Source organism: Miniopterus natalensis, chromosome 14, assembly GCF_054644295.1.
Source record: "Miniopterus natalensis isolate mMinNat1 chromosome 14, mMinNat1.hap1, whole genome shotgun sequence".
Taxonomy (NCBI): Eukaryota; Metazoa; Chordata; class Mammalia; order Chiroptera; family Miniopteridae; genus Miniopterus; species Miniopterus natalensis.
Window position 1 is genome coordinate 58,713,433 of NC_142094.1, and position 19,213 is coordinate 58,732,645.

Below are 19,213 nucleotides of genomic sequence, written 5' to 3' on the forward strand. Positions count from 1 at the left end.
TACTGTCCCTTCGGTGCTGCTTGTGAGAGAAGCTCTGCAAGTCACCTAGACCATCTCCCCAAGTCCTGCCGGTGCCTGCAGGGCTGGTCCAGATCAAGTGTTCAGGTCCAGAGACTTTTACAGTCCAATTTGGTAGAGAGATGACCTATTTCAAGTTGACGAGACTTCAGGCTGCAAAAACGATCAGACGGGGCACCTGCCTTCGGGAGACAGGCGGTCCGGTCAGGAGGCAGGGGAGGCGCCCGCAGCAGCATCATGGTGTTAAGTGACCCCAGGGGGCTCATGCCACACTCAGGCAGGCAGAGCAGAGGAGGTGTCCAGGGAGAAGCTGGGAGGGGGCCGGACAAGCATGGGACACAGGGAAGGGGGCCAACGGCACAGGCCACAGGCAGCTGACAGGGGTGTCCCTGGGGAAAGTATTGGGGCTCATGGCTCAGGTGTGTGTGCAGAGGAAAACCAGGACTGAAGAGAGGTGGAGTCAGCTGCCCTGCGCCCCAGTCTCTGGGGTCAGGTCGGAGCGACGTGGTCACTGTTAAGCCTCCCAAGCCCTAAGCCAGAGGGCCAATCAGGTCGCCAACCAAAAGGCCCCAGTCTGCAGGAAACACAGGGCCAAACAAGGCGAGGACACCTAACTGGATCATCCTTTCATCTGTAGAAAGGCAGTGCAGGGAGAAGACAGGCATCTCCCTGGTACCATCTGGAGACCTCACAGGCACAAAACCAACCACCGAGAGGCCTGAGCGCGGGACAGTCTCGAGGAGGCGTCCGCGTTACAGTTAAATATCACCTGCACCCCCCCGGCTCCTGGTTAGCAGCTAAGAAGCAGAGGTAAGGTTTTCGTGTTTGGTTCATCCTCCTATAGACGTCTACTCAGTTTTTTAAACTTGTTAGAATCAACGTCTAGGAAAGGGAAACCCGGAGCTACCACGACAGCTCAGGGCTGGAAGGAGGGCCCAGGACCGGCTCGCAGGCTCACACAGTAGGGGGCGGAGGACTGGGACCAGGACACCACCAAATCGGGAGACGATTAACCCCCAGGTGAAAGGCTCTAGTTGATCCCCCATCCGCTTTCCTAACAAGAAAGAAAGCGTGTCCCTTTGGTTAGAGCATCGGCTTGCAGACTGAAGCGTCTCGGGTTCTGTTTCTGGTGCAGGGCATGTACCTTGGTTGCAGGTTCGATCCCGGGTCCCAGCTGGGACATGTGGGGGAGGCAGCCAATCGATGTGTTTCTCTCATGTCACTGTCTCTCTCTCTCCATCCCTCCCTTACACTCTCTAAAAAAAAAAAAAAAAAATGGAAAAAACTTTCCTTGGGTGAGCATCATAAAAAAAGAAAGGAACTGTGGGAGCCAATATACTTTTTCAGGAAAATCAGTGTTAGTGGAAAAAGTAATTTTAAAAAAAAAAGGTTCACCCAGTCACTTTGCACTGACTTAAGATCTATGAATTTTCAAGCCAAAGAATCAGGCAGGAGGCTGAACGTGAACTCACACGGAAGCGAGAGGGAAATGAGTCAGGCGCGCAGGCGCCCGGGCCGGCTCGGAGGACCCTCCTCGGCTGGCCAGCCCGGGGGGACCTCTGGTTTGGGGTGTGGGTAGAAGGCGTGGCCACGTGGGGGGCATCCCCTGTGGCCGATGCACAGTTCCGGCACCAAGAGGGCTCGGGAAAGCTGACCTACACTGACCCTTTGCCTCGAGTGATGCTCCGCCAGGCGACATGTGACACAGCCGAGGAGGAACAAAGCCTGGGCGCGCTCAGGGTGGGGAGTTAGAGGGGAGCGTGCGGGCCCTGAGGGGGTCCTGGGTCACACACGGCCGGTTTCGGGCCTCGGGCTAGTTGAAACGCAGCCTCAGCCCGGCGTGCACTGGTCGCTGCAGCCACGGCACAGTTACCCGGCTTAGAAGGTCCTTTCCCGGCCTTCTGCTCCCTGGGGGCAGTGGTCTCCAAGGCGGGGTGGGGGTCCGGCCGGCCGCCGAGCTGCTTACCCTCTGTGGGTGAACTGAACTTGGTCTCGTTGACGAAGGTGGACAGGTCCGAGGGCTGCGGGTAGTCCTGTTTGTCTGCCTCCAGGTCCACGGTCATGCACGTCCACTTCTGGTTGGTGACCGCCAGCTTCTCCTCGTCGGTCGCGTGGACCACCGCGGAGATCACCGGCGGCGCTTCGGGGGTCGCCGCCGGAGTGGGCTCCTGCGAGGAAAAGGGGAGCAGTCTCTCCTCTGGTCCCGCCTCTGTGTCCGAAACCCCCCACCCAGGCGTCCAGGGCCCGCGCACTAGGACAGGTCCCTGTCGAAACGCCCCGTGTCCCTGGGCTCTGCTCAAAGTGGTCCCGAGGACATCAGTTCTATACTCTACGAATTTCCTTTTCTGGTGGCTCATTTCAGGGGGTGACCACGGGTTTAAAAAGAACTGGGATTTGGGGTCTTGTTTACTTAAGATGTTCTGGCTTTTTCATGTCGAGAAAGACCAGGAAGTTTTTACTTCCGGCGATTTTATCACTGCGGCCATGGTGCTGTGCCCACATGTCACTCGCTCACTAGCACCTGACAGCCTCACCCGTCATTGGGGACAGAGAAAGGGGGCTCGTCTCCATCCCCACAGGGGGCGGGCAGGGCAGGGCGGGGGCCCAGGGATGTCAGAACAGAGCTGGGATGGGACTGGGACCTGAGACCCCTGTGCTGGGACCGAGGGCCTCTCCCCGCAGCTCCCGCCCTGCCCGGGGTTGGCTGCTGGGGCTTCGCTGGCTTGGACTGGGAGTGGGAGCATGTTTGGACCTCGAGTGGCCTGGACACTCGCCACAGGATAACCTTCCTGGTCTGTGAACCCGGAGAAGACATGGTTCACATCTGGCAGGGGCTGGGACTCGCATGAGGAGAGACGGGCTCCTTTATCTCCCCACTCTGGTTACAAAGTCCGGTGCTCTTCTTACGTTCATTTTTTTCTCACTTTATATTCACTTATCTCAACAGACTTCCCCAACCTCATATTTATTCATATACATTTTCAGCAAATTAACTGGTCCGAGTGGACCGGCACGATTCCTACAGGTTCCTCTAGAAAGTCCCACCGACATTCTCCTGAACATCTTTCTACTCCCGGGACACACCCTGACCTCCCCTCAAAGTGAAGGGACCAGAACGGTGTCTCGGGAACACCGAGAAACGCTCCACGTAGGAGGCAAGGAGAGGGCGCTGGGAACATGGCCGGGTGAGCAGAAGCTCTGCTGACCGGCGGGGAATAAAAATCACCCGCCTTAACCCCCAGCGAGCAGTAGAGTCGTAAACACCAAGGCAACATCGTACCTGAGAGGGTGGATCAGAGAGGGGAGACCGTTTTGGCGACTTTTTCACCCTAAACGTGTCACTGGAAACAAAATGGGAAACGTGAGCACAAACAGGCACAGAACATTCCAGAGCACACAGAGCAGACCGAAGCCACCGCCTCTGCTGCGCATCTGCCCAGGCCACCCTGCCGGCCGCGCCCACCCGCCGGCCCCTTCTGAGCCTGTAACAGGTGTCACTGCTGCCCCGAGGAAAGATTCGTAGAGCTGGGAATCTTTACAGAGATGCCATGTTGGAGGGCTGACCCGGAACATCAAGCCAAGTTTAACCAGATGTGCTCATTTCCCTTATTTTACAAAGCAAATTTCGGCCTGGCCAGTGTGGCTCAGCGTCGGCCCAGGAACCAAGAGGTCCCAGGTTCGATTCCCGGTCAGGGCACAGGCCCGGGTTGCAGGCTCGATCCCCAGTAGGGGCCTGCAGGAGGCAGCTGCTTGATGGATGTTTATCTCTCATGGATGTTTCTCTCTCTCCCTCTCCCTTCCACTCTCTAAAATCAATAATATGTATATTTTAAAAAGCAAATCTTGAGTGAGAAGATTAATAACGTATCCTGGGATTCATCTAGGAATGTCTGAACCCACGACTGTGGAGGGAGGGATACAGGTTCCTGACACCAACGGACAGGATCAGATTCACAGCTGAGAGGTCGACACGTCACTTAATGGACGACACTGGGGCTGAAGAGACGGGGAGAAGGTCCGGGTGCTCGGGGAGACCCGGCAGACTCCTGCCTACTCCCAGGAAGTGCCCTGGGGGGGGGGGTCTGACTACAGGCAGGGCTGGAGGTGGGATCATTCTTTTAAACTTTGGTAAAAAACACACAGAACATAACATTTACCATCTTAAGTATTTTTAACTGTACAGTTCAGTAGCGTTAAGCACATTCACACTGTTGACCATCAATCCCTGGAACTCTTTTTAGGGATAAATGATTTTTTTTTAAATGACTTTTCCTAACCACAGTGAACAGACAAGATTCTGGACTTTTTTTCCTTTCTTTCTCCTTCATAAAAATAACTGGAGGCAGCGAGGGTGTGAGGCCAAGGAAACATCAGACAAAGACTCCCGAAGGGGCCAGAGGAAGGGACTTGCAGCCTAGACGGTTCCACTAAGTCCACTGGGAGGTCAGGGGCCATTTCCGTGGTCAGGATGGAGGCTTCTCCAGCTGCAGACTGGCCCCCACCCCCTGGTCTCATGGTCGCGTCCTGCTCCCAGCGAAACAAGGGTCTGGGGCGGGGGAGCCCCTTATCCTCAGTTCCCACCCCCTCCCCTGCTCCACACGTCAACTGGTGGTCGGGCAACTTGGTGACCAAGTTCCTTCCTGTGTTCTCTCAAATAAACGCTCCAGCCATGGCACTCACTCACGAAAAATACTACAAACGGTTATTTACAGCACTTGCGGCATCTGCCATACGAACAGTGCGATCGTCGAAGCATATATTTATCCATGCATATAAATATATCGGCTGTGTGTTTTTTAAGTAGCTTAATGGCTCTCAAATACTAAACTCCCTTGGGCAGAAGAGAACCTGAGAGACTCAACCCTCTGCCGGGGCTGTGGGACGCCTGGGACCAGGCCAGCTTCCCCTGGAGAACAGGGAGGCAGAGAGGGTGCTTGTCCTTGGGCCCCTGGGAGCTGCCCACAGACCCCTCCTGGCCGGGAGGCAAAGCAGCAGAGACACAGGGGTGGTCTGCTCTGTTTCCCCGATGCCCAGCAGGACCACACCCCACAGGTGGCACGCCGATGCCCAGCCTGGTCCTGGGTGACTGAGGACGCAGGCCCCGAGCTGTTGGGCGATGGCTCTCACAGCTGTGAGCCCCGCTCAGAGCCAACCCCGATTTCAGGGGCTTCCACGGGTCTCAATTTGGAAACAGCCTGAGCGTTTCTGCTTCACGTGTCAGCGAGAACAAGCCACAGCTGTCACTTGCCACCCGTGGCCGGGCAGGATGGCCATGCTCCCATGAAGCCAAGGTACTTTGAAAGCGATCGCCCGCCTAGATCAGGGGTGGGGAACGTCCGGCCCTCAGGCCGTATAAGGCCTGTGAAATGATTCTGTCTGGCCCATTTGATGAGTTAATTAAATGTTTGACCACATAGAGCAGGCTAATTTTTAAGCCGGTCATTTTGTATCGCCCTCGAAGGATGTTACAAGTATCCAAATAGCCCTGGGCAGAAAAGAGGTTCCCACCCCTGGCCTAGATCGACTTAAAATGAAAGAAATGAGAGTTTAAAAAAAAAGCATGGGTTTCAGATGAATATGTCTTATCCGATGTGCAAGGGGGAAAGTTCCATTCCCAACAAGCAGGCAGACGCTGGATGATCATGTTTTCACAGCCAAGCAGCTTCACCGACACGAATCACTATGAGACAGAAAATGACCCTGCCCCCGGGAAGCCCGCGCCCGCCATCCCCAGCCCGCCACAGGGATATGCAGGGAGCAGCCGCGGCGTGGAATGGAAAAGGGCTTGGTGGCGAAGACAAGGCAGGACAAAGCACATTCAGCGAAGGAGGCGGGTTCCGTTAAATTTACTTACAACAGAGAACACACAGACATCACATCTTCAACCATCCTGAGACAAGAAGACAAAGAGAGAGAGACAGACAGAAGGAACTGACAAAAAGATAGATCTGCAGCTGGCTGGTTATTAACCGGTCAGGACACAGCAGCCGCCCGCTACGGTCCGCTGGGGAGCGTGGACACTTTCTGGAGAGGGCCTCCTGGGAGATGCCTCCTGTGATGGTTCCAGGGATCCCATAAAGCCCCGGTGCCTACGAGCCTCGTCCCCAGCGCTGGCCGGTGTGGCTCAGTGGTTAGAGCGTCGGCCCGAGCACTGAAGGGTCTCGGGTTCAATTCCCGATCAAGGGCACGTACCTCAGGTGCGGGCTCCATCCCCGGCCGGGGCATGTGTGGGAGGCAACCTGTCAATGTTTCTCTCTTACACGGACGTTCCTCTCTCTCTGTGTCTCTCCCCTTCCCTTCCACTCTCTCTAAAAAAAAAATCCAATGGAAAAAATATCCTCGGGTTACGATTAATGAAAAAAATTAAATTCAATTCAAAAGAGCCTTGTCCCAGCGTAGGATCCCAAGCCATCTGCCCTACTAGAGGTGAGACTGCAAGGTGGGCTGGCTTCCCAGACCTCTGGCGGCTCTGAGGCTAGAACAGGGTAGCCAGGCCAGCTATGGGGGGGCGTGGGGTGCCTGAGGAGCCCAAGCAGAAGGCGGTGCCCACAAGCTGGCGCTAGTTCAAGATGAGAGAACATGACTTTGCAGTCTGAGCATTTCCAACTTCTCTCGCTTGAGGCTTAAAATAAAGCTTCTAACACAGATCTATGGAGCCTCTCACAGAAGGCTGTTTGGGTAACTGATCTAAGAAAAGTCCACATTTTTGGCCAGGAGTGCCTCCCACCTCCCACCAGACAGCTGCAGGGTCACCCAAGGCCAAAGCCCGCTTAGGGAACCTCTGTTCAGGAAGCCCCGGGCTCTTCTCAAATGTGAGATGCTCGCTCGAGAGAGCCCAGGATGGAGGTAAACAGGGCACCCGCCTCGATCGGTTAGCGCCAGGCAGGCTCAGCGGGATTCACAGGGCCAGCAGCTGTGGGCTGTTCTGCTGGTCTCTGCAGCCTTGTTAAATTATTGACAATGCTTCACACGAGAGCAAGGAGAAAGGCCCCGCTACCAAGCCACACCACGCTTGGACCAAAGTCCTGAGAATGGACCTGCAGCCACCCGAGTTAGGGCTGGGGCCCGGGACGAGTTCTGGAGGCAGGGACGTAAGGTAATCTACCTGGGGAGTGTTTGTGAACAATGGCCCAGTTATTAACGGCCTCCGGGACTGAGGGGATGGCTTTTCCCTTTCAGGCCCCACTGACCTCTTCTGGGTCTATAGGGCCTGTGGACTCATCTGCAAAAGATGCTACAGAGAGGAATGGAGACCAGCGGGTATTTCTCACGGGCTGGCTGGGGGACAGGGAGACGCCCAGGCTGCTCGGAGCCAACTGCATTTGCCTCCTGGACTCATCTCATTAATGGGCAGAAATAAATACTATACATTTAAACAACATTTTAAACAGCCTATCTCCCAAGCTGCTAGGAGGAGCTCCAAAAAAATACAATTCACAGGCTAAATGGGAAAGACCACAGGGAGGCTGAGCAGGTCTCTGCTGGACTGTTCCCTTTCTGCGGGCTCCCCAGCACTCCCCTGGGGTCGGAGGTCAGGGCTCAGTAGACCACAGACTCACTAAGGCAAAAGGTCAAGGACTCGAGACCCAAAGGGACACGTGGGTCGGGAAATGCCACGGTGGTGTCCCGCCCCAAACGTGGCGCCACCATGGCAGACGTGGGGGGGTGCGGGCGGCTCCAGTTTACCCAGGCAGGTGACCAAGCATCCAGCCGCCGCCCGGCCCCACCGGGCCCCCTGGACTTACGTCTTCAGCGGAGTCTTCTTTTTCTTGGCGGGTTTGCTCAGCCCGTCTCCGTCTACTCCGTTGGCCTCCGTGGCACTGGCCGGGATCTCGAAGGAGGCTGGGGATTTAGAGGGTGAGCTGGGGGTCTTAGAGGAGGCCTTACAGGGGCCGACGGACTCGCCACAGGCGCCCGGGTCAGAGCCATACGACGGCTGGGGCAGGGTGGGAGACTCCTGCATTTTTGAGGTGGAAGAAAAGGGGTCAAAATTGGGGTCATCCCACTTGTCAATATCAAAGGTGTAGGTACCTTTGGCAATCGGGATGTCACTGGGGTCCGCGGGGGACCTGGTGGGCGAGGCAGGAGTGCTGTCCAGTTTCTCGGGGGCTTTTTTCATCTTTGGCCTCCTTAGGGGCATTTTGGCAACTGGCTTTTTGCCTGTCTTTTTGGTAGGAGGGGGGTTTTCCTGCTGGCTGTCCCAACTACCCTTGTCCTCGGAATAGTCAAACTCCAGCCTCACCGGGAGCCCTTTGGCGGGGGAGCCCTCCTGCCCCAGGCCGTCCGCCGGGGTCACCTCCTCTGCCTCCGGGGCCGAGGCAGGAGGCACCGTTTTCCTTCCGACGGGGGGCGAGCTCTGCACTCTGCCGCCTCCGGGAGCTGGGGGGACAGCCCCTTCTGCGCCCTCCGAGTCCAGAGGGCAGGCGGCCTTGGGCACAGCAGCAGGTTCCAGGGGTGCCTCCTCGGTGAGGGCGGGTCCAGAACCTTCCGGCGGGGCCGGTTCTGTCTTTGTCTCGGGTGCGTGACTCTCCTCACTGGGGACGGGACTCTCCTCAGCTGGCTCTTGCTGGGTCTCTCTCACTGGGGGTGTCTCCGAGGGTTTCTTCGCGGCCGGTTTCTTCTTTAAGGAAGGAGGCCTCGGTTTCTTAGTTCTCTTAAGGGTGCTGGAATCGCTGCCCGGGCCTGTGCTGTTGGCCTCCGGGGCCGGGGCCTCGGTGTTGCCTGAGCAGGAAGCACCGTCAAAGTCGCTGGCCTGCAGGCTGAGAGAGCGGGACAGCGTGGACTTGGAGGGGGGGACGGAGTCCGTGGACTTCCTCCGCGTGCTTGCTTTGCATTCCTGATTCTTAGAGTCTGGGGGGCGGGGCTCCGAGGTCTGGAAATGATCCACCAGCTCGATGTTGTCAAAGTCCAGGTTGTAGGTCCCACTGCTGGCTATCGGCTTGTCTTCGTCGAAGACGGTGGAGAAGGGGTGGGCGGGGGGCCGGAAAGGACTGCCTTCCGCCGACGTGCAGCGCGGGCCATCGGGGACCGGGACCGTCTCAGCGCCGCATCCTGAGGACACCAGACAAGGCAGTCACGTAAGGACACAGGACACTCGGGAGCATTTCTCATCTCGTGCCAGACTATCACCCTCTCAGCAGAGCCCCCGGCCAACCCGGCCCATCCCGCGGGCATCAGTCCCGCCCTCACCTGTATCAGCTCCCGGCCGGGACAGGCTTACCCGCAGGCCCCTCCTCTGTAAGCAGGAGCGACAGGGCCGTTTACAGAACAGCCCAGATCATTCCGTCGTCAGAAACATTTACCAAGCGCCTGACTGGGACCAGGCACCGTTCTGGGTGCCGGGGATCCAACAATGAACAAAACCAACAAAATCCTTGTGCTCTGGGGAGCCATGTTCTTCAGGGAGAAGACAGTCAAGGAACAAATAAGCCAGGAAAACACATGGACCCTCAGACACGCGCCGTGGAGACAACGAAGCCGGGGAGGGGCCCCGCAATGTCAAAATAAGGTCGCTGGGCAGAGCCCTCCAAGGGGGAGACGTTTAAACAAAGATGGGAAACCAGGTAAAGGCATGAACCAGGGGGCACCGGGGGCATGTATCAAAGGTAACTGGTCTCCTACGCAGGGCGCACAGCGTTCACCCAAGTGCGTGAACAGTAACTACTGTAATTCGGGATGTTTATCCCTTTATCCGAGCGGGAGATGCAGCAGGAGAGACCTAGGACAGACCCAGCATGCGGCGGGTGCTAAATGGGAGCTATTATTTAATTGTGGGACATTTAATTACATCCCTCGGTGCCCAGGCTGGGCTCTAACTACACAGGGGCTGTGCAGCAGCGAAGTGCTCCATCCCCAGGACCATGGACGTCCGAGGGGGAGGACCTCAGGGGACTCGCCGGTTGCCCTCTTCATTTCACAGATAAGAAAACGGCTGGGATGAGCTGCACCCTGGCCCGGCCCCGACCAGGGCGGAGAGATGCAAGGTGAGCCCAGCGACTCCCGTCCTTGTCTGGTGAGGCACAAACGTGCCAGCAAGACCCAAGATAAGGTGATTGGTTCTGTGAAATGTAAGTTTCCAGGAGGAAAAATCGGGTCTTTATTCAGCGCCAAAGGTCTCGCCTATTGTTTCACGTGGTGTTTTCGGTCCCTTTGGCAACGTCCTGGGCACTCTGCGGAGGAGACCGAACAGCAGCCTCTCCTCCCTGGCCCTTTCTTCCCCAGGTTCTCAGAAGGACGCTGCCTCCTCCAGCCCCTGGCGAGCAGACGCCGCTCCTCACGCCCGGGCAACGCCCCACGCTGCCCGCAGAAGGACCAGCGGGCTTTTCTGCACATCACACGGGTCTTCGTACAGCCCGAGCCGGGGGCTTTAAGCAGACACAGTCCCGGCCGAAGCGTTCTCGCCAAATAACCTGCAGACATCTCGCCTCGCTGCAGTTTCCCAAGGAGAAGCGTCAGGTCCGCGGTCAGACTCCAACCGGTGTAATTAAAGTTCCAGTAAAAAGTTCCGAGCGATTAAGGGCTCCCACCCCTTCCGGGGGGCCTCTCTCGGGCCTCGGTAACGCTTACTCTTTCGGAAACTGCCATCCAAGAAAGAGGCGGGTGTCCTGCGAGTGTTTCTTTCTAAGAATGGGCATTGTTCTGCTTTGTCGAAAAGGAAGCGAGGCAGAGGGAGCGAGGACGGGCCGGAGGACGGAGCAGAGGGGCCGAGCATCCCGGGAGGCGGCCAGGGTGCGCGGCTGGAGACCCCAGCGCCCACTCGCGCTCACGGCAGTGGCCTCCCTCTGCAGGTGCCCCGGCGCTTGGGGATGGACCACACGCCACAACACACCGCCGTTTCCCTTCTTCTTCTAATTCTAATTCTTTTCTAAAGCACCCCTGCACTGCGACACCCGCCAAAGAGGACAGTTTATTCTCAATCACACATTTAACCTGGCGGTTACCATCTGTCATTCTCTGTCCACTACACTTAAGGGTGAGTTTTTAAATAATATCATAGAAAATGAATGTGCCCGGCCGGGCGTGGCTCAGTGGTTAAGCGTCAACCTAGGATCCAGGCGATCAGGGTTCGATTCCCGGTCAGGGCACATGCCCGGGTTGCAGGCTGCAGCCGATCAGTGACTCTCTCATCATTGACATTTCTCTCTCTCTCTCCCCCTCTCCTTTCCTCTCTCTGAAATTAATAAAGATATATTTAAAAAGAAAATGAATGTTTTATACACTTTAGTACATAAATGCTCTGGGAAATGTAAGCCGCCCTCCTGGTTTCTTTCCCAGAAGAATCAAATAATTCCAATAACTGCGCCCTCCGAGCTCAGCCGCGACTGGCCGTGCAGGGTCAGACGCCCTGCTAACGGGCTGTCTAAAGGGGGAGATGGGACAACTGCGCTCATCGGACGCCAGCACAGACACCTGCTCTCCCTGACAACGGTCCTCGCCCTCCTTCCCCAGCAACAAGCCCAGGCTTCTCCACCCTTTCTGCAACAACAGCCTGCTTGGACCCAGGGCAGGAAGAAAGAATTGTACCCATTTCTTTCCAGAACCAACATTAAAGTCAAAATGTTATTTTATTTTACAGAACCCCCCTGGCTCCCCAACAGGGCGGGATCACAAGCGCAGGCCCCGCCCTCAGCCCGTTCCTTCTCCCGCCCAAGCTCCATCCCTCACCTGGGGCGGCCTCGAGCACAGGTGTGTGGAGGCCGCAGGGCCCAGCCCCACCCTTGGTTATTCCTTGGCTGAGCGGTGCAAACATGGGCACAGTCAGCCCTGGGGGGATGGGCCAGGAGAAGGGAGCTGGGTGGGCCCAGGACGGGGCCGCTCCTGGGTATCACAGCATGTCCGGAAGGGGTGCAGCCCCAGACTCCTCCCACAGCGGGGGCTGTGTCCTGAGGAAGGGGGGCCCTCTACAGTGCGGGGCCCAGGCTGGCCGGGTCTAAGGATGGTACCGCCCGGGCCCTGACCCGCCTGCGGGGCCATTTCTCACAGTCCCATCTCCTTCCAGGCCAGAGGCGGGCCCGTCCCTGCTGGGCACCTGCAGGGCAAGGGCAGAGAGCACCAGCCAGGCGGGCAGGTGGCAGCCGGGAAATGAGATCCGTCCCATCCCCTCGAGACCACCCATCTCAAAGCTACTTTAGAAACGCCTGTACTTTAAGCCACACGAGGGGAGAAAGAATGTGGGAAAGGGGTAGGAAACCAGGTAACTCGAGGCTAATGAGAAATAAACGGGCCATCCCTGCGTGGATGTGGCGACCTATCCCTTTCTCTTCTCGCCTGTTTACTAAACATCTTCCTTCCCCACGTCCATGGGGCCGTGTCCTCTAATAAAACTGTAGATTCTATGGGCCGCCCAGATCAGTGTTCTCACGGGAGCAAAGGGCCAGAGAGTGGACCCCAAGGTGGCGCCAAAAATGCCCAAGGCCCACCTGCCCCACTCAGACCCAATCTGGGTGCAGGTGGAGGCATCCAGGGCTAAAGGAGCGGTCTTCCCAGAAGCCTCCCCCAAACGCCTGCAAAGTAAACACAGACCCACCTGCTGTACCAGCCCTCCCTCAGCTTCACTCCCAAAAAAACAGCTGAGAGAGGCCCCAGCGACAGCCCCGGGGGTGGGTGCCCTCCTCCAGCCCCGCCCCAGGAGCAGCAGTCGCTTTGTCTCCCCAGAGGGCACTGGCCCTTGGTTACCTGTTTTTTCCGGGGAAGGTGGCACTGGCACGCTGACCTCAGGCTCTGGAGTGACCTCCGGGGGTGGCGGGGGTGGGGCCGGTGGGGCTTTGACAGGGGTCGTCGACTCTGGGGTCTCAAATGCTTCTTCAGAGTCAGAACTCCTGATGGAGAGAGGGGGAGACACAGGTTAGGCAGAGCCAGGGCTGCGCTTGCTCCCGGGGGCCAGGGGCCACAGCTGCTGAGCTGCACTTGGCCTCCTGACCCCCAGGGGGAACCAGGCTCACTGCCCAACTACACTGTTCGAGGACAGGCCTGAGGAACGTCATTGCACAGCATGAGTCCCAAGGGCGCAAATCTCACTATCATTTGCTTTGTGCCCAAGTGAAACGTTCTCTGAATTCAGCTCTACTCGAAATACACATTTCTGGCCTTTGTGGCAAATCCAAACGCAGTGGCATCTTTCGATCCCTGTTGGCATGTGTTGCCTGGGGTCGGTCCACACTGATAAGGAGGGGTCCCAGGAACACATTCGATGCTGTGGCTCCAGAACACCCCAGGACCCCGACTCCCTGCCACTCAGCCCCCCCCCCCCCCCCCCAGTGCTTCTCAGCCTCGTTTCCTACGGACTTATTCTCTCTCATTGCATTTATGATCTTTCTTCTCCACTGAGCTGAAAGGTCAGGAGGGCAGCTGGGAATCGCAGCGTCGCCAAGACTGAACCAGGAGGCAGAGAATAAACGTGTGAGCGAGCGAGTGAACAAATGGAGCCCGCAGCCAGTCAGCTGGAGGACGAGCCCCACCGAGACCCGAGGCAGTGACCCCACCATGTGGAACGGCCCTCGCTGCTCTGCAGGAAAGTCTGCTCTCCAAGAAAATCCTTCACTTAGAAAAATGGACCAAAATTCCACCCAGAGGACGCCCCGCCTGGTGACATGGGGAGGCCATGAATCCAAACTAAAGCCTTGTCCTGGACTCAAGAAAACCTAGAGCAGGCCGCCCTTCTCCATCACCCTCCCTCTGCCGGGGACTCAATTTTAAGCCAGATGAATGCCTCCCCAATCGCCGTGCCAGGCGAGTGTCCTCCGGCTAAAGGCAGCTCCTCACTCGCCGAAGAGCCCCAGCATCCATGGTCCTGGCCCCACCTCGCTCTGAGGACGCCAGAGCATGAGAAGCACCACCTGGCTGATTCCCACCTCTCAGGATACTTTAAATAAACCAAAATGCCATTTACTCATTGGCAGCAAGGGACACAATTATCAAGAGGGCGGGCACTTAGGACTGCTGCTGGCACAGGTGGCCCGGAGGGCAATCCTGGTGAAGATGGGTAATCAGGGTGACACGTCAGGTGAGTCTGGGCATGAACTGCTCAGGCTGCCCAGCTCCTAGCAGGGTCAAAGGGCCAATGACCTGGGCCGAGGTCAGCATCTTCTAAAGACCACCTGCCAGCTGCACAGAGACTAGGAACCAGCCCAGCCATCTCCGCATCAGCCGGGCCTGAAAAAAGGGGCCATCTGGTGAGGTCGCCTTCAGAAACTCTACATCAGTGTTGTTTTTACACTTTATCGATGCCAAAGGCCCCCCCACCCCTCCCCTCCAAGGACCCTGGCTCCTCCAACTAGCCACAAACCCCTCCAGGGACCCCAAAAGATGAAGAGAAACATCACAGCTGCTTCTGATGGGATCCCAAGAGCCAAAGCCTGCGAACTATCCAATTTCACAAGCAAAGACCTGATTCATGTAAACCCCACAGGGGCCACATTGGCTTCTTACAGACGGACATGAACATGAAAGGGCTCAGCTTCCGTCTCAGGCAGAATTTAAATCCACACTCGACAACCACAGATCCAGGTGCCCAAGGTTTGCAGAGTCCACTTACAGGTATGAAAACCATGAGAAAGTTACAGAACCGAGCATCTAAGAGATCAAGCGTCCGAACCTGCCTGGAGGGCCCTGGGTGTCGCCCTGGCCCCTGGGGAGCACTGCAATCATCAGGGGAAACGCTGACAAAGTGCACAGAGTAACTTGCCTCCTTCCAGGGCTTTCTTGAAGGACCAGCAGCCGGGAGTCCCCACTGCTGGTCACCGCCATCCACACACACCGGGCCCACTCCACGGGGGGCCACAGCCTCCAGAAGGACACAGCCATCTCTGCTCCCCAAACTGCCCTCTGAATTCCCCAGCTGGGATCTCCAGGATCTAAACCTCCTCAAGATGTCACGAGAAGTCAGCTGTGAGGGTGCCGTGAGCTTCTCCGGCGTCCAGCAGAGATCCGAGGGAGACTCCCGTGCCCCTGCATCCCCGGGCCCTGGCGACGTGTGGCTTTCGAACACAAAGGGGCCCTGCTCTTTCCCAGCAGCAGACCAAGCGGCAGGGAGGGCCGGATGCTCTTGGGTTCAAGCTGCTGAATTCCAATGAGGTCCCCGGCTGCAGCCGCCCGGCCCGCGCACCTGCTTGAAGGGACCACCATTCGCCCCGCCCTGCGTGGGAGGCAGAGTGGAGGGGGGGGCGGGCACACCAGCGCCCCTGTGGCTCGTTGCCTCTTTGCTATGAACTATTTATTCTGCATCCAAACACGAGGGGCCACCGTGGACCCCTAGGGCGGCATTCGCCTCCGACACTGCCCGCGTTTTCGTATTTCCACACCCTCTCCCAGGAGCGGAGGGCAAGTTAATGAGAGGAGGCGGGTGGCAGCTTTTTTAATTAGCTCCGTTTTCCCTCCCCAGTTTCCCAGGGGGCTCAGAAACATTTCCAGGAGCAGGGATTTCTGCAGTCCACCCACAAAGAGCCGGTACATAAAAATAAAGCAGCATTTCACAGTCCCGAAGTATAAGGGCAGTTTCCAGCAGCTGCCCGATTTTTTTTCTACGACAGAAAACTAAGGTACAAGAAATTATTCTGTTACGGCTTCACACACTTTCAAAATGAAAGGAAATTAATTTGCCATGAAGATGCATCAGACAGAGAAACGTGCCACTGCAGCCTAATAAAATGTTTCTGAATTATAAGAAAATATATTTACCACCATATGCGTACACTACGTTCTCTGTGTAAGTAAATATACAAATACAATGAGATAGATGTGTAAATATATATAGGGTGTCCCAAAAAATGTATACACACACTTTGGATAACTATAAAGGCAGTGTTTATTAAAATACATTTCATTTTCAAAATTGAGCTCTCAGCTGTGAAAGTGTGCATACTTTTTTGGGGGATACCTGTATATAAATACAGTGTAAAGAGACTGCTCTTAATGGCCAGACACGAATTGAATGACTTCAATTCCCAGCTGACAAGCATTATAGTAGCTATTATGTGCTGACACTGGGTTAGGCCTATTTGTCCACTTCTCTATGAGCTTCAAACATATCCTGCCCGCCTGGCCGGCGTGGCTCAGTGGTTGAGCGGTGTCCCCTGCACCAGGAGGTCACGGTTCGATTCCCGGTCAGGGTACATGCCCAGGTTATAGGTTCGATCCCCAGTAGGGGGTGTGCAGGAGGCAGCCGATCAACGTTTCTCATCAATGTTTCTCTCTCTCTCCCTCCCTCTCCCTTCCTATCTCTCTAAAATAAAAACACACCTATTTTTAAAAAGGGTGGGGATATTTTCACGTGCGTATCTATTTCTACATCCACTCCTCAGAACTGCAGTTGGCAGCTCCCAGCGCGAGAGTGGTCTGGGGATGGAGGGTCTCGAGACCACCCACCAAGAGGGAAGACACAGCGCAGACCCTCTTGGGGGGGGGGTTCCCATGACATGAGCCCCACCCTCTGAGCTCCTCGAGGAGGAGGGTACCGCCCGAGCGAGAAGAGCAAGCGAGCTGCCGATCAGAATGGAGGCCTCCTTCCGCCTCCCTCCCCCAGGATGCAGCCAAGGGAAAGGTGAGGGTGCTGACCCAGAGCCCTGCGTCAGGCCCAAGACCACCCGCTGTCCCTGGAGAGAGAAGGAGACTGTCCAGAAAGGGAGCTGAGCTCTCAGAGAGTCACACTGTCGCGTGTGTCCCTCCAGCTCACGTGAGAAAGGGTTCGATGGGTTTGCGAGTGAGCAGATATTTTTGAAACTTGCTGTGCACTGAATTCTATTCATCAAAACAGTGCACCTCAGACAGCCCCGTCAAACAAACCTGTCCTTGCTGCCCCCGCCCCCACACACAGACATACACATACACACACACAGACATGCACATACACATGCACACACATGCACATACACATGCACAGACATGCACACACACATGCACAGACATGCACACACACATGCACATGCATGCAGACACACACGCAGACACGCACACACACAGACACATGCACACACGCACAGACATGCATGCACATGCAGACACACAGAGACACGCAGACATGCACACGCACAGACACGCACACACACAGGCACGCACACGCACAGACATGCACGCACACACAGACACGCACACACAGACACACACCTCCTGCCTAAATCAAAAACTGACCAGACAGGTAAATTTTCCGGGCTCACTGCAAAGGGTCTCGCTTTCTCTTGCCTGTCCTGCACAAAGACAAGGACTTTCCTCTGCAATATTTTTCCTCAGTATTGAGGCGAAGAGAAAGCGTGAACTCAACACCACCAAAGGCCGAGCGCCTCCCTGGACCGTCAGGCGACTGCGAAGCCCTGGGTCAGGCGCCGTCTTCCATAAACATCACGCTAGCCCTGGCAGGCTGGGCTGCTAGAATTTTCCAGGCCGACACCCTAGGGACAATCCAAGCAGATGATGTCACACTGTCACAAGGTTGCTCGCATCTGTCAGGTTTACCAGGCAGGTCCCACTTTCAGATTCAGAAGCTGTCACCTGGTGGCTACGGGGAAACGTCAGCAGGGCGCAGAGGGACCATGGCCACGGGGCCACTGGCCGCCGCTAGGTCAGGCTGCGCCCCAGTGAGAGAGGCAGGGAGGTGAAGGTGAAAGACACACCGATCGAGGTGCTAAGGACCAGGTGACAGCCAGGTGCACACTGTGACTGCAAGAAACAGGAAGGGACCCTGGGTAACTAAGCAAAAGTGGGGCTGACTGCCTCTGAAGTCCCAGAGAGCTCCAGGTCTGACCCCAGGGAAGCCGGAGCCTGCAGGGAGAGCTGCAGACTGCACGGTCCCCTGGGGCGGGCGGCCACAACAGGTTGGGTGCCTCCCCCCGCCTCTGACTCAGGGGAGGCCTGGACCGAGGACCCACTGCAGGTCACTTTTATCTTCAAATGGACTGTCCATTACGTCTCCTCAGGAGAGAGAGAATCTGCAGTCTAAGCTATTTCTTGATTTTTAGCTTACCTAATGGCACAGTCCGTCTAAAAATAAACTTTTTAGCAAATTGGAAGTTCAAGCAAGATAAAACAACGACCTGACTCACTCTGAGTAAGGACCCGAGGGAAAGGCTGAGTGCTTGTGGGATGTAAGGAAACAACACCCTCTGCGATGCCTGAGGCCCCGGCGGGTCCAGCTGTGAGATTCAGGCTCCGGCACTCACAAGGTGTTTAGGCCGCCCGATGCCCATTCAAAGCGCGGACAAGCGGCCAGTGCGGCCAAGAGCAGGCAAGGGGCGGGTGGGGCCCTAGGGGATGGATTTTACACTCGCAGCAGCGGAAGCAGATACGGGGAAGGAGCATGATTTTGGAAAGAAGGGAGGCGAGGGAAAAGGAGGAGACTTGACGACCAGGTTTCTGATCGGAGCAGCTGGCTGGATGAGGCGCCGTGTGCTGAGGTGGGAACTGACTTGATTTGTACGTATGTGGTTTTGTTTTTGAGAGGAGGGAGGCCGCTGGTTCTATTCTGGACGCGTGAAGCCCGAGCTCCCATTAGAAACCCAAGGAGAGGAAGTGAGCAGCTGAGTTAAGCGCACCGCTCGGGCGAAAGGGATGGGTCTGGCGGGGATGCTGTACACGGTGCACAACAGCGTAAAGTCCACGAGCACAGGTGAGAGGTCTCAGAGGAACAGGACAGACAGACAAAGAAGGTGGCCCAGGGCAAAGACTGAGGACCTGTGTACAGACAAACAGCCATGAGGTCATGAGGGAAGGGACACGGGTCCACACCAGCCAGCTGTAGGACCAGGGCTCAGCAGACGACAGCCCACCTCCCGTTTCTGTGAATAAAGTTTTCCGGGAACGTCGGTTTACTAACGTCTGTGGCTGCTTTCGCCCTCTGACAGCAGTTGAGTTGTTGTGACCAAGACCACACGGCCTCCAGAGTCTAAAATATTTCCTACCTAGCCCTTTACAGAAAAGTCTGATGACCTCTTGATTTAAGCCACCCAGAGGCCTCAGCTTCCATCTATAAAATGGGCGCATAAGTGCCTGCTTCACAGGGTGGATGGGGACGGTGTCTGTAATGGAAAACACCTGAGCCGACTCAGCAAGGCTGAGAGGCAGAGCTCTGCGCTCAGCAGCATCCGGCTGCTGCCAGGTTTGGGGATGCAAATCACACGCCGCTCTCCAGAAACAGCTGCCAACGTGAACGTGTAAATATAAACAGGACCAGTGTCATCCAGCTACTGCTTCCAACACGGGTGGATGT

At 56.4% G+C, this 19,213-nt stretch overlaps 1 protein-coding gene across 3 annotated transcripts in view; it reads right to left on the reverse strand.

Annotated features, from left to right (window-relative positions):
* Positions 1–19,213, reverse strand: part of LOC107532681 (transforming acidic coiled-coil-containing protein 2) — a 42,758-nt gene that overhangs the window by 18,259 nt on the left and 5,286 nt on the right. For 2 of the 3 annotated variants that reach the window (XM_016207143.2, XM_016207142.2), the window contains exons 2-5: positions 12,694–12,836; positions 7,764–9,069; positions 3,299–3,359; positions 1,985–2,186 (exon numbers count right to left, since the gene is read on the reverse strand). In XM_016207143.2, coding sequence (XP_016062629.2) covers positions 1,985–2,186; positions 3,299–3,359; positions 7,764–9,069; positions 12,694–12,836 — 1,712 coding nt within the window. Of the gene's footprint in view, positions 1–1,984; positions 2,187–3,298; positions 3,360–5,872; positions 5,909–7,763; positions 9,070–12,693; positions 12,837–19,213 lie in introns of all 3 variants that reach the window. The other variant, XM_016207141.2, reaches the window with a different exon arrangement.